The sequence below is a fragment of the Brachypodium distachyon genome, chromosome 3 (genome assembly GCF_000005505.3).
Source record: "Brachypodium distachyon strain Bd21 chromosome 3, Brachypodium_distachyon_v3.0, whole genome shotgun sequence".
Taxonomy (NCBI): Eukaryota; Viridiplantae; Streptophyta; class Magnoliopsida; order Poales; family Poaceae; genus Brachypodium; species Brachypodium distachyon.
In genome coordinates this window covers 30793905-30809402 of record NC_016133.3, presented here as the reverse complement: position 1 = coordinate 30809402, position 15498 = coordinate 30793905, and the positions used below count along the sequence as shown (strand labels likewise).

Genomic DNA, 15498 nt, shown 5'->3' with positions numbered 1-15498 from the left:
CATCGCTAACCTCTACTTCCAGATTTGAAATGTAATCAATGTAGTAATCACCAGCATGAGATTCTGGCTTCAACTCCTCACAAAGTTCAGCCTCCAAGCTTTGCTCTAAATACAACAAGTAATCTGGATCTTCCAAGTAGCGAAAATACTGCAGTGCAGTTTGATCCAATCGTTAGAAAGCCCAGAGTTCAGGGATGGGAGGGTTCAAAATCGAAAACTCACCTCATCCTTCGACAGAGCACTGCTATCAACAGAATCCCTCAGCCATGACATCATCGAGGCGCCACCATCTTCAGTGAATCCGCTACGGCCCATATCCAGTCGATAGCAGCGGACGCGGGGAGGCCGGTGGGCGAGGGGAGGGCGGCGGACGCGTGGATGCCGGCGGATGCGGGGAAGATGCGGACCTCCTCCGCGCTGTCAATGCCCGCAATCGATTTTCAATCGGGCGAGAAAGCTAGGGGGAGCGAGCTAGGGTTCATGGCTCCGTCGCGAATGGGGAATTGAACAGAGGATTCGGGAGGGGATTCGGGAAAGGATTCGGGTAGACGGCTCGGGTTAACGGGTCCGTGAGCTGACATGGAGAAAACGGGTCGGGTCGTCCGACGTGGCACCTGACAAGGTGGGACCTACTTGTCGGGAATTCCATCAAATGGCCTAATCTGGGTGATTTGGGTTCTTTGAGACGACGTGCCCCAAAAAGTGTGGTTCTATGAGACAATTAGCGATAACTGTGGCCCGATGAAACCCTAGCCCCAAAAAGTGTGGTTCTGTGAAATTTACTCCAACATTTCTAATGACAAATGGTGCCCTTTTTGTCATAATTGTGAGGAATCTGCTTGCCACATCATGTTGGTTTGCCCGCTCGCAACGCCTGGTCCCGGGTCGCTGTTTGGACATATAAAGCTTTGTTTTGCCCCTCTACTGATATGGACACGCTAACCATGGATACGACCATTAAAATCATAATCGTTGGTGTATCTAATAACAATTATAATCAGGTGAATTCAATTACAAAATGTTTTCAATATGTTATTTGCAAAGAGACGGAGCTACTATCGTGTGTAATCTTATTATGTAGGCATCTTATTGAACTTTGCAAATCCAAAGTGAAGATGAAGTGTGATAGCCTGCAAAGGGAGATTCAAAGTGAAGCCTATCAAGTCTACTTTCCAACAAATCAAACGGCACATGATTCGGAGCTTGTTAGAGAAAAATATCACGAATTAAAGTTGAATCCGATTCGGGTCCGAGCTGTCAGGAGACCCGAATTTGTTTTAATCACCCAGGCCGCATTCTGAGTCCAAATCAAGCAAACAAGTACTTTTTGGAAAGGTAATTACAAGACCTTTCTAACGAATCTGGCCCCATCAAAAGATTCGACTCGTGCTGATCGTGACGGACAAAACAAGCTGACGGATCTGTTTTTCTGTTTCCTAAAGAGTTGTAGTTTGTTAGGAAAGTTAGAGATAGAGTTAGATTTCGGCCAACTTACTCAAGGTGAACGAAAATATCTCTCTCTCCTCCTTTATATACCCCATGAGCCCCCCTAAGGAGCCTTGGGTTTTGTTTAGTTAAAAATTAGCCATCGCTACTACTTCGTGTAATCGCGTGTGTCGGTTAGACCACCTGTTTTACCGCTTTCGGAACCCCAACTTATCGTCTCGTTGAGACATTGGTTTGATATAGTATATTTGCAATTTGAGATTGCATCCGCTATTTATCTTGTTCTTGCTTGTTCTTCGATTGCTTGCAGGAACAAAGACCTTCGTGGTCAGGTTGATCGTGTCCCCGCGTGATCAATAACCCTCTGGAGTTGGTGTATCGATTGCTAAACCGCTGCCTCTTAGGCCGTAGTCGGATCGTCAATGTCACCTCCTACCCAAATCGAGAGTTATCAATCTCATCGAAAGATCGGGCCACCCACACCCACATCACGTGGTATCAGAGCTTAAGGTTGCTCGGTGAGATTTTTCCAGTTTATCCGTAGTTTAGATCTGTTTTTACCTATCATCCAGAAAAAGCCAAACAAAAATTAGAATTAGTTACCTTGTCCTACAACCAATCTGAGCCTTCTAATTTTCACATTAGTATTAGCATTGTTGAATCTTTGCTGCATTAATCGTGTCGAGTTGCTAGATTAGATTGGATCGTTTTTCAGATTTTTTCTACTAGATCGAACTTGCTTTTGGTTTTCTTGTTCTTCGTGTGACGCAGGTTTCCTTCATCAATCTTCCGCCGCCAAACTTCTTGCCACACCACCGCCATAATCTCCCGCCGCCACCATATCTTCCACCGAGTCCCTCTTCGAGTCCTACACCGAGTCCCTCATCGAGTCCTACACCGAGTCCCTCTTCGAGTCCTACACCGAGTCCCTCGTCAATTCCTACACTATGTCCCTCTTCGAGTCCTACATCGAGTCGGCAAGTTATAGTTTTCAACCGCGAGTTTGAGTCCGAGTCCAATAAGGAGTGCTTTTGGAAAGTGTTTCATAATAGATCGAATTTTGTTTAGAGATCAAGTTGTTCGGAAAGTTGAAAAAAAAAGAAAGGAAAGAAAAAAAAAGGAAAGAAAGAAAGAAAAAAACCGAAAAAAAAGAGAGAAAGAGTTCGAGTCAGTTTCGGACCCGAGTCCGAGTAGAATTTTAGTTTCGGGTGGGTTTGACCCATGTTCAGTAAAACTGGCGTATCTTTTGCGTAACAATTCGGATTTGGACGTTCTTGGACTTTTTGGAAAGCTCACGACGAGGCGCATCAGGAAATATCTAGGGCGTTGTCCTACACTTTGACCCTCAAATTCGGTTTGTAAGGTGGACTTTCGAAGCTTCCAATATTTTTTTGCATCCGTTTTCCGGCGTCGCTGCAGCCCGGTGTTTCTCAGTTTTCTCCACCGTACGACATCCGTTTTGAGTGATCTTGTCCTTTCTGAAAAGCTTGTGTCGATACGCTTCTAACCCATATTTTTTCATATTTTTCTGAATTTTTCTTACTGCAGCCTTTGCTGTTCTTCGACAGACCGACGTACAGTTTTCCGGTCCTTCTTTTGCGTGAGTTTCTGGGGTTAAAAGAAAAAAGAAGAAAAGAATAAGAAGCCAAACAGAAGGCCACAAAAAGAAAAAAAAAGAAAAAAAAATCACAGGGATTTACTTGTTGTGCCATCTTTTGATCTTTCTATCCTATCTTCTTCAGTATCTAGGCTTAGATTATTTCTGTAATTCGTTCTTTTCGACTCCAGCAGCTATGACTAGCATTATTGAGCATATTTTCAACTTTGCATTGTTGATTTGATTATTTGCTATTCTTTGCTACTCACAAAACCCTCCAAGCTCCACAGATTCTACACCTAGGTTGGTTTGTTACCGCGGCATCGATACATTTAATCTTCAGAGGGCTTGGTCACGCCGCTGGCCATCACCTTCCTGTTTTGCATGGTAAGAACTTGTAAGAACTTGATTTTTAGCTTGAGAGTTGAGCGACTTGTAGCCACATCCTATTAGTTGATAGGAACATATTCCTATGTTTTGTTTCTTGTCTTATACTAACCATGACAGGACTTACACGAAGGATGGAAAATAGGCCTATGCTATCAAGTGACCGACATGAGCGTTTTTCACCACATCCATCCTCCTCGTCTCTTGTTGACATTGGCAAGGCAAAGGTATATCGCAATCCTTGTAATGTCAATAATTGTTTTGGACCTTTCTTTGATGGAAATAATGATGTTGAAGCTTATATTGATTGGAAAATAGTTCTAATTGATCAATTCACATGCTTCCATGTACTAGATAGTTGTAAGGTTCAAATTGCTAGTAGTAAATTTACTTTTGTTGCTTTATCTTGGTGGAGTGAGATAGTTAGAGAAAACAAAATACCTCACACTTGGATTGATATGAAGAAAATCATGAGAGGAAAATATGTTCCTCCAAGTTATGCTTATGAGTTGCGTTCCAAATTACGACGTTTGACACAAGATGATAAAACTGTTGATGATTATTACCATGAGTTCCAAATTTTAACCTTGCGGGCTGGTTTAGATGAAACAGAACAAAGAAACATGAATAGGTTTTATTATGGGCTTAACTTTGAAATTTCTTACATGATTGAATATGGACAATACGACTCAATATTGTGTTTGCTTAATCTTGCTCGTGAAGCTGTGAAAAAATTGCAGAGAAGGCGTAATAGAAGTGAGTTGAGCCTACAAGGTAATGATAAAGAGGATCATGTTGATGAACTGAATATGACGTGTGATGAAATAAATGAGATACTTGATGAATTTTCTGCCCCATGTAAAATTGTTGATTTACTTGCTGATTTGAGTACACCCATTTATTCAAATGATAATGATTTATGTGAGGAGTTACCTACTGTTTTGGAAGAGACTTGTGATGCGATGATTAAATTTGATTTATGTTGCGTCGAATTAACTAAACATGAAGAAGTGTTTCCTATGGTTAAGCCTAATAATTCTTTGTGTTCTATTAAAATTGATGCACCTATATATTTGTCACATGCAATGGATAAAGTTTCTGAGTTAACAATTTCAAAATCTTTTGCTAATGCCCATGGATACACTATTCAATTAAGTGGAGAACATGATGTCAACAATAAATTTTGGGTGCATCAGATTTGCATTGCTTGTGATAACTTTCTTGATTTGAGAGACAACAATATTTTGCATATGCTCAATCATTTTGATATGACCTCTAATATTGGTGATAATTGTATGACAAATAACTTGTGGCATGATTGCACATTGACGCATATTGTAGCTCGCCATTTGCGAATTTTGAATTATTGTTCGCCTACATTAGGATGGTTTAATGATGAGAATTACAAATTAAAATGTGATACTTGCCGTTGGAATATACTATTAATCTTTTGCACTATTATGAGTTTTATTTATGTGAAACATCGAATGTGCAGCATTGGAGTGGAGTTAAAATTGATGACATATACATATACCATGCACATACTTTGTCTATTTTGTCAGTCTCTTTTCAGCACAAACGACGCCAAGGACGGTTTTCCTTTCAAGAAAGGAAGGATGATATGAACACGCTAACTATGGATACGACCATTATAACCATAATCGTTGGTGTATCTAATAACAATTATAATCAGGTAAATTCAATTACAAAATGTTTTCAATATGTTATTTGCAAAGAGGCGGAGCTACTATCTTGTGTAATCTTATTATGTAGGCATCTTATTGAACTTTACAAGTCCAAAGTGAAGATGAAGTGTGATAGCCTGCAAAGGGAGATTCAAAGTGAAGCCTATCAAGTCTACTTTCCAAGAAATCAAACGGCACATGATTCGGAGCTTGTTAGAGAAAGATATCACGAATTAAAGTTGAATCCGATTCGGGTCCGAGCTGTCAGGAGATCTGAATTTGTTTTAATCACCCAGGCCGCATTCTGAGTCCAAATCAAGCAAACAGGTAATTACAAGACCTTTTCAACGGATCTGGCCCCATCAAGAGATTCGACTCGTGCTGACCGTGACGGACAAAACAAGCTGACGGATCTGTTTTTCTGTTTCCTAAAGAGTTGTAGTTTGTTAGGAAAGTTAGAGATAGAGTTGGATTTCGGCCTCCTTACCCAAGGTGGACGAAAATATCTCTCCATCCTCCTTTATATACCCCATGAGCCCCCCTAAGGATCCTTTGGTTTTGTTTAGTTAAAAGTTAGCCATCGCTACTACTTCGTGTAATCGCGTGCGTCGGTTAGACCACCTGTTTTACCGTTTTTCGGAACCCCAACTTATCGTCTCGTTGAGACATTGGTTTGATATAGTATATTTGCAATTTGAGATTGCATCGGCTATTTATCTTGTTCTTGCTTGTTCTTCGATTGCTTGCAGGAACAAAGACCTTCGTGGTCAGGTTGATCGTGCCCCCACGTGATCAATAACCCTCTGGAATTGGTGTATTGATTTCTAAGGCGCTGTCTCCTAGGCCGTAGTCGGATCATCAACGTCACCTCCTACCCAAATCGAGAGTTATCAATCTCATCGAAAGATCGGGCAACCCACACCCACATCATCTACCTAGATTGATGCCTCCTCCATCAGAGCTTGGTGGTTGGATCGTGGCGCTGCTGCAAGCTCCCTTGGCAAGCCCACGTCTAAGGCTGTCGCCTCTTTCATCTTGCTCACTACTTGGGAACTATGGAAAGAAAGAAACCGTGGCATTTTCCAGAACAAGCTCCAGCGCCCCAAGTCTGTCTTCGCCCTTATCAAAGATGAAGCTGCTGCTTGGCGCCAGGCTGGTGCTGGCCTTGGCGAGCTCATTGCTGGCTCCGACGATGTCCCCTAGCTTTTTTATCGTGTTGTAATCCTTTAGACCTCTTGGGTTGATTCTCTCGACTCTCTATTGGCGATAAATGGCTCGTTGAGGCCGTTTCGTAAAAAAAAAATTGTATGATTATGTATTATCTTTGATGCTATGATCTATATTCATCATCGTAATGGTTTGTGCCAAAACAACATGCATAGCAAAAGAAAGTGACACGGTCCAAAGACGACAAACCACCGCCATCAATAAAAGTAAAGATGACTATAGTTGCTTTGGAAGCAAACTCTCTAGTCAACTCAAGCAGAATTATGCTACTCTCTCCTATCCTAAATTGTTGTCGAAATATTACATTTATATAGACGTTTTTTTAAGAATAAATACATCCATATTTTGACAAATTTGAGTCAATAATTTAGGATCAGAGGGAGTACATTGGAAGCATAATTAATATTTATATTCAACACAACGTTTATTTGCACTTGAAGCAAATTATCTACCACTGAAGCAGATTTTCGCTGCATTGGAAACAAATAAAATTTGAAGTGGACACAAAGTTATGTCAGATTGTAGCAAATTTGACCCGTGAGCACTGGGAAGAAAATTTTGTTGATTATACTTTTCTAGAAGTAAAACAACATGAAATCAGGAGATTGGTAAATAAACAGAAGTGCATTTTTATCCTTGTATGCTTTTCAGGACCGGTTGCTTTTATAGGAAACAAATTGGAAGATCTTTTATATGGAAATAACCTGGGAGGCCCGTGCACATTTTCACGAACTAATCCAAAGAGACACAGGTCACACCACTCTAATCCAGCGGTGGTGGGCTAGTCCGACGGGATGCTCGCCTTTAACTCCTAACATCGCGTTAAAAAAACCCTCCTAAGATCATTAAAAAAACTAACAGCCTGACAGGGCAGCCACCCCCGAAAATAGCGTGGCAAAAACAAAGCCGGCCATAGAACTGAGCTACCAATACTTGGCCACAGAGGCAAAGGGCAATGTCTGAAGGAGTCGAGCGCAAAGAATTTCACCCTCGTGGGAGTGAAAGTGACAACAATAGCAACAATTCTAATGGCAACATCGAATATGGATTACTGATCGAATAGAAATCACTATCTCTATCCCTAGAGCCGTGCTTCCTCAGCCTGTACAGAGTTCCAAAATTCCCAGTGGCACTCCACCACCAGGTTCACCCAACATCCACCACCATGATAATCAAAGCCGACGCCTCAAAACCGCCAAGGAAACTATCGGCCCGAAACAAACTACGAGAAAAAGGAAAAAAGACCCCACCTTAGTCACCTATCTATATTTCTTATTTTACCGCAGCAATTTCTGCTGTCAGCTTGCATACACTGCATCGCTTCCCTTGGGGAATATGCCTTGGCCTGGCCCGAGGATGGCTAGCGGGTCGAACCGGGTTTTGCGGTCCGCGAACAGCTCCCACCGCCGACCAAAGTGCCGGTGCCAGCCAGCCGGAGTTGGATGGTGAGCCAGGTACTGTTTTGCTCCAATGCGTGCTCCAGCGGTGTTAGCTACATGGCGGTGATGGCGTAGAAGCTCTTGGAGGCAGTGGTGGGAACATCCTTCGTCAGGGTTTGCGGATCGAAGAATGCCAACCACGTACATTACCTGGTCCGACCCGGATTCTGGTAGCACAACCGATGTGTTGGTGCCCCACCTGTCGGATAACGAGAGAAAGTTAAAACCATAGCTTAGAACCTACTGGATCATCATTTTGATACAAAAAATTAAGACAGAGCAAAAAATTATATAGCTGACACTCTGCAGTTCGATGTATTTTGACTCAGAAAAGTCTGTTTTAACGTTTACAGCGACACTGTCTACATTGGGGCTATTGAAGAATTTCAGTACATTGAACGTGTAACTGAAATGTCTTGTTGAGGCTCAATCAGTTCTGAACATGTAACTGAGATGTCTTGTTGTGGCTCAATCAGCTCTGAAAATGTAACTGAGATGTCTTGTTGAGGCTCAATCAGCTCAGAGTTGACACATATTTTAAACACCTCTTGCATGTAAACTTGTATAAACTTAAAGGAATACAAAAGCTCAAATGCGAGGTCAATGGGATCATAAAAATCTTTTGAGGCCACATGGAATTTGTGCCTTGTTGTGGATAACGTCACAGAAAATAATTTGTAGTCAGTCCAACATTAGTTTCATCCCCAATTAACCCAGCTTACTTGCTGATGTTTGACCTGGCTTGAAGTAATTGTTTATCATGCATTAGTACAAGTATATCTTATCTAAACATAAAACAGGCCCCAATATAATTATTCTTGTAACTACAAAAATCTAAATTTAATACAAGTCAAGTACTTTCTGTCGACATATTTCGCTGTTACCTGTTGCTACTGAACAAAGGTTTCACCAAACAGAACAGATGCCCCTGATTGAGCTAAGCTATAGTTTCAGTTGATTCACGCTATGCTGGTGACAGATGTCATTCTATTCGAAGGACCCACGAAAGATGCAACAATCATTCATAACCATGCAACAATCGACCAACAAAGCCACTGTAGGTGTGGACTTTATACCAAAAAAACATTGTAGACATACATAGAACTTCCCAACAAACAAAAGTTGGCAGCATTAAACAAGACTGATCTTATATTCTCATTTTTGCGTGTGCCCAATGTTAGCAGGTAGCAAGGCTGCAACTTTTCTGCAGCACTGCAAGCCTATGTAAAGGATGGATCCCTCTATACCCACCCCACAGCCCTTTGCTTCCGAAAAAGAACACAGTCGGGACCAAAAGGTCAATTTGGCTATATACTAATGAAGAGTCTGAGTAGGCGACTAGGCGTGCAGCACACATCATTTAAGAAAATTGTGTTCTTTCTCAGACCTTTACAGAATAGAAGAGAACAAACCCAAATCATGAATGCTCTGCATGAAAAGCTCAACGGGTGCTTCCAAAGAAGAGCAGACTGGTGCCCCACGTTGAAATTTGGAATAAATGCTATGCAGTATACAGATGGCAGAAAAATGGGCCAACATGCTGATGCCAAAAGGGTCTAGCGTCTCTCATTCTCATGCATTTTTAACCAGTTGATTAATTCGTCACCACTTCATTATATATAAGAATTTGTTACTAATAAACACAAATGCACACCACGTCAGATAGTGCAGAGAAAGGCTGATTGTCCAACTAGGACTGCTTGGAAGCTGATGCAGTGGTCACGAAACAGGCGTCAATTAATAATTAGTAGATAATATTTGCTCCATAAATAATACTTCCACGCATTGATGTAACCCCAACTTGGCATATCTTAATGGGATGTCTATTTTTGCGTTAATAAGTAGTAGCAGTAGAGCTTACTTGTCTCTGAGGAGTGGGTAGATGAGGATGAGGCCTTCAAAGTTATCCGGTGAGATGTTGTCCATGAGAAGGTCCCTCAGGTCTTGGATACCAGCCTTTGGCACAAACATGTTGAGCCATGGGTGGTGCACATCCCAGAGCCCACTGTTCCTCAGGCTCATCTCCTCCATCCTGACCCTGTTGAGGAAATCAAAGTAGGACACCTCCACACTATACAAGTGGGATGCTATGTGGCTCATCTGCCTTGAGATCACTTCCACGACCTGAAATAGATGCTTACTCAATCATCCCCAAGCCTGGACAATGTTTACCAAAAAAAAAACAGTTTTGGTATTGCTTTACCTGTTCCACATTGGTGTTGTCATGCTGGTAATCATGAACTGCAAACTCTATGCAGTAGTAGATCTTAGGCCAGCTATTGGTGCCAAAATCTGGGTTGAAGTCCATATTTGCAGGGAAGGCGATGGAGGAGCTGCGAAGGGATTGTTCATTCAAGACGATGAAACCTTCAACATAGTCCACCAAATCCGGCATTGATACCAGCAACTCCTGGTCTTCGGTGAAGATGTCGAAATCATCATAGAAGGCTCTCACCCACTTCACCTACATGAAGTTTAAAGAAACGTTTGGTTAATTATCTATGCATGTCATAAACTTACACTAATGAGAGCATGACAGTTCTAAAGCTGCGTACATACTTTCTGCGGAGCTTCCTGGAGCAGGATCCTTGCCCTAGTTATGATGCCAAACTGGCCAAGGCCTCCCAGAACAGCATTAAATAGCTCTGCATCCTTAGTGGGTGAGCATGTCACAATCTCCCCCCTGCCTGTTAAACAATGAGGAACAGAAAATCTACTGCCCATCAATTAAGAGATGTTGGCCAAGGAAGACAGAGCCAAAAGCCAAATAAGATTTTGTCCTTTTATTCCCCTCATCCATGCATTTATCTTACCTGTGACTACCTCCAGCTGTAGAACATTGCTAATCTGAGGCCCATGCTTGAATGTCTGTCCACTGATGCCGGCATTGGACAGAGTTCCGCCAATGGTGAGATAGAGGTAATCAGTCCAAGACCTTGGAGCCAGGCCAAGCTTCAAGCTCTGCTCCAGGAGCTCTATCCACATAGCTCCACCACTCACATCAGCATAAGAAATATCTCCTCCTCCTCCTTCGTGGAACTCTATCTCAGAAGGCAAGGAACACATCTCCACCACAATGCCATCAAGGGCCTGGGCCTGGCCATGAATGGAGTGACCCGCACCCCTGGCTGCTACTGTCACCTTGCTTAGAGATGAGGCAGAGAGGAAGCTGAGAAGCAGGGATATGTCCCTTGGAGACTGGGGCTTCAACACTGCAGATGGGGAGTGGAAGAGGATCCTACCAAAATCACTGGATGCAGTGGTGGTGGTGGGGAGGAGGTTCAAAGGACCAAAGTCCATGGGGCTCTGAATGAACTTGTATGGCGAGCAGAGAGAGAGGATGAGGATGAGCAGGTTAACTCTTGTGCAGACCATGGCAATCTCCATGGCGTGCGTTAGTGATTCTTGCACAACTATGGGAGGTTGGTAGGAGGAGAGAGAGAGAGAGGTGTATGTATTACCAGCAGTACCACACCGTGTAGTTTGAAGGAGGGAGGAGGCTGGAACAAGGATCAGAGCATTATATGGGGCAAAGGCGAGAGGATGAAGAAAGGAGCTAGTATGAGAAGGAACTCTGCAGCTGATGAGGCGATTTGAGGTTTTGAAAGGGGTTTCATGAGGAGGAGATAAAAGGAAGCACTAAAAGACTAAATGAAGAAGCTGTCACATACCCAAAAAAAGGCCACCATGTGATCTTCAACCCTCTTCTCTTTCTCCCCCTCCCCTGAGCAGTCTTTTTCTCATATACACACTACAGAGAGAGAGGCAGAGGAGGAGGAAGCAGCTGAAACAAAGCCGCGCAATATAAATGAGGTTAGAGAAAAAGGACAAGTGCAGGGAGGGGACTCCTCCCTGTCAAAAGGAAGAAGGGCAAAGACAATATAGATTTCCTTCACACTGCACCCTCCTTTCTGTTTTGGAACTATACTTAAATGAGGTCCATCTGGTTTTATTTTATCAGCTCCATCTCCCTCTTAACTCTCAAGTTAGTACTAGTAGTATATTATCAAGCATATGCATTAAAATATGATCCATCAACACATGGAAGTGGCCTATGGAGTAAAATATCTTACTCAGATTAATTATCGAAAGGAAAGCCGGATCATCTTCCTCACCCCGGTTGTTCTGTGAACCACCTGTACAGTCTTTTAAGGTGAACCGATCACCGTGGCTCCTCCTGTTACCCTTGACCATTGATCACGAACTGGGGCATGTATGTAGGGCTCAGCTCAGCCCTAGATACCGAATCTTTCGCAGGCTTACTGTTGTGTGATACTGTTTACAGGGGCCTCACTGACGAAGATTGGCCACCACCCACGTCAAGGAGGATGCCCATCAGTCCGTGTGTTGCGTGGCTGGAATCCACGAGCTGTAATGAAAATTATACCAAGTGCAAAGTCCATTTATATTGTGAAGGAAAAGGAAAATAGATAGAAATTATGCACCAAAACCAAATGATGATGTTGGAGGGATACCTGATTGCTTGCTTCTAATATAGAAAGGAACTTCGAGGACACCATTAAGTAACACCAATTAATGTAGGCCCAGGGACCAAAACATGGTTGACTTCCTAGTTGTTATTTTACCCTTTTTCCTAGTTGTTATTTTACCCCTCCGTCCCATAAAGATTGTCGCGACTTTCCTCAACCTTAAATATAGTACAGCTACATATGCATAGGGTTTACAATAACTAAATATTTTCTTTTGATAGATTGCAGTTGACAAATCCAAACCTTTAACATTGATTCTCTCAACATAATGTGTTAGCTTGTCTTCATTTGACGCAATCTGCTGCTAAAGTGCGAAGAATAATCCAGTCAGCTCATTAGAAATGTCAAGAATAGAATCCTATAGCAGTGTCAAATCGCTGAAATTGCTCGTCCGGAGCTGCAAGGTCTTAACAAAAGAAGGATAAATGCAATATCAGCAGAGATTTCTTCCACTATGCTGCCAAGCACCACAGCCTTCAAATCATCATATCATATATGAACGTTAAGTCAATATCTGGATACCTACTGCACCATGACGGCACTAAAATTCTTCCCTTTCTAAATCCCTAGATAAGAGTGCTCGAAAAATAACAGAAATTGTACTGAAAAAGCACTTCTCCACTAAAAGTTTCTACATGAAAGAAGATATGACATGAAGTATACTCTAGTTCTTTATGGAAAAAATATACTCTAGCCGTCTACCAAGTGTGGCATGAAATAAATTCCTTAATTTACTTGCATAATTAAGCAGATAAACTTCATTGTATCATGCCTAGATCTGCCCTAAACCTTGCAAACAAACCACTAAGCACGTGAAACCGACTAACATTATTGTTCTAAAGAGTTTCAACAGAAAGCTTGCAGAAACAAAGATAAGAACCACGCAAGCCTTATGACACCCATATTCCTAGTGACCAACCCGATCTCCTACACCGATTTGTTCTGTAAGCACGAGCAGAGTCAGGATGCCATCATGCAGTAACAAAATGCCGCATTGCCGATTGAGTGGAGAGTACACAACTCGTGATCTTCCGCAAGATTTTGAGACCAACTCAGATCACTTTCCCTCTCCAATCCATGAGCTCCCCCTCGTGGAAAAAAAAGGTGGGCCACTAAGTCCTTCCTAGATCTCCCTTTTTCTCCCCACTTGCAAGAGCCCAATGACCTCACGAGATCCCCTTGGTCATTGCTGAACCCAAATCTGCATGGAAAAGAGCAGGCACATCCTTTCCACTCAGGCCCCCCCTTTAGTTTTTGGAACTACTTGGTATTGGGAGGATGGAAAGACACGGTGGTGTTGGGCCCAAGGAGATTCGGGCTTTATAGTCTCAGGACACTCACCAAGCGCATCATCATATATATGGCTGGTAGAGTACAATGGTGGTCCTGACCTACTACGATTTCAAGTTTTTATGCCAACAAAGAACAATCCATGCTTTCCTTTCTTCCCCTCCAGAGTGTGCAGTGCCATCCACCAATGGAATTTGGTGGTGCTAATGGACAAAGGTATTGGTCGTCCACAGGATGGCTGAATGCAGCTAGTAATTTTTTACAGACTAGCTTTATGCCCGTGCTTTGCTATGGAATCGTCAAGAAAAAGAAAATTTACAACTAAAGACAACATGATAGTCAGCCTATGAACCAATGCCATAAAGCCTGATGATAGGCTTTTTGAATTTGAATTCTGAACCCAAACTCGTGGAGATTTGAGAGAAAAGGCAGCAGTAGAGTCGTAGAGACAATGTAAGGAAGGGTTATGATTTGATGTTTTAACTCATGGATTTGTACAACCTATTTGTCAGGAGTGACAAAAGAAGGGTTAGGAAGAAGTGAATTGACGACTACCAACTCCAAACTTTATAATTAGAAAAAATTACGGTAGTATGTGTTTCTTGACTATCTAAGCAATTATTCCATAAGAAATACTATCTTGATCTGCCACTTTATTTATTGAAGATGTAAAAAAAATAAGCACCAGGCCTAGTGGCTAGGTTGTGGGAGTGTTATAATTTTGGTTTTCTCACTGTTTCCTCTATTTAACTGGGTAATTCTTTTTATCTTTATTAAGATGCAAGCACAATGTTCTTCATAACAAGGGGACATGTTATGTAGTACCATCAATTGTGTCTGCCGAGTAAATCATGAACAGTCTAATACTCTAATAACACCTTTTGTAACTGTGATCTTACAAGTTTCCAGGTGCAGAGTGATCTCTCTGTCAGCAGCGAATTTCTGAGAGGTCCTTATTTCATAGCACATGCTGGAAAAATTTCCCTGGCAAATATACACCAATGATGTCAAAGAGAAGTGGGTATAGAGATTCTCGAGTTTAATGATATATAAGATAATGGGACCATCACACAACTAATCAGAACAAGGAACAGGAAGGTGTACATAAAGTTGAGCTAAGGTTCCTTATCTTGTGCTGATGCACTTGGTCAGCATACAAATCTTACAAACAGTTCACTTGGAAAGGTTCAATGTTAACTGTGATTGTCTGTGCTAAAAAAGGCAGGTCACACAATACATTTGCTATAGACTTATATGCTATTCAAGCAAAAACAATCATTTTTTGGGAAATACAACATGTTTATTCCCTTAGGTATCCTTTTTAGGTATTCCAAAACAGTATATAGCCAAACCGATTCCATCCATTCACATGCACTTACAAGTGGAGACGAAATGGAAGGAAAGGGGAACAGCAAATAGATATATGGTGTATTTCCCAAATGGTCATGCTTCTTTTGGTGACATGTCCACCACTTGCATGATTAAACAAGAAAAGCTGTCATGTTCAGTCATATACTTCAGCAGATGGTCCTGTCTTCCTACTATCTTTTGCTTTAATTGTTTAGATTAGTTGGTGTCTTATATCAGGCTTCGTTGTCCGTCTTGCCTTGATCTCCTTTTCACCTTTGGACATTTCTCAGCAAACCAATTTGGCCAAGGTTAACAGCTCTGACAGGAAACGAGCCAGCCTTTACCAATCAAGCTAGAGCCACCCTTGTTTCTTGCGTGCTGTTCTCTCATTACATTATTCAATTTTTCGTATCTCCCCCTAAACTGGAAGGCTAGGTTTTGCGATGTCAGCATCAAGCCGCCTTAATAATGCACACTTAAATATTCAGTTGCTAGTGCCTAATGTTGATAATTAAACTGATGATGGGATACATGTTGTTCTCAAGTATGCATGTTGCATAGAGTAGTGTATTGCTTACACTCAGATG

At 42.0% G+C, this 15498-nt stretch overlaps 1 protein-coding gene across 1 annotated transcript; it reads right to left on the bottom strand.

The window, feature by feature from the left end:
* Positions 1-7302: 7302 nt before the first annotated feature.
* On the bottom strand, positions 7303-11630 carry LOC100834512 (cytokinin dehydrogenase 3). The gene is made up of 5 exons (XM_003571850.4): positions 10595-11630; positions 10341-10468; positions 9985-10245; positions 9643-9905; positions 7303-7980 (listed from the first exon to the last, which is right to left on the bottom strand). Exons 1-5 carry the CDS (start codon positions 11166-11168, stop codon positions 7641-7643), a joined length of 1566 nt encoding a protein of 521 aa, XP_003571898.1. The 5' UTR covers positions 11169-11630; the 3' UTR covers positions 7303-7640.
* Positions 11631-15498: the final 3868 nt, after the last annotated feature.

Excerpts from the sequence above, each read along its gene's own strand:
- LOC100834512 (XM_003571850.4), bottom strand. The coding sequence starts at position 11,168 with ATGGAGATTGCCATGGTCTGCACAAGAGTTAACCTGCTCATCCTCATC. Across the intron at positions 10,469-10,594 it reads ACAGCTGGAGGTAGTCACAG|GCAGGGGGGAGATTGTGACA; the intron begins GTAAGATAAATG and ends ATTGTTTAACAG. Across the intron at positions 10,246-10,340 it reads TCCAGGAAGCTCCGCAGAAA|GTGAAGTGGGTGAGAGCCTT; the intron begins GTATGTACGCAG and ends AACTTCATGTAG.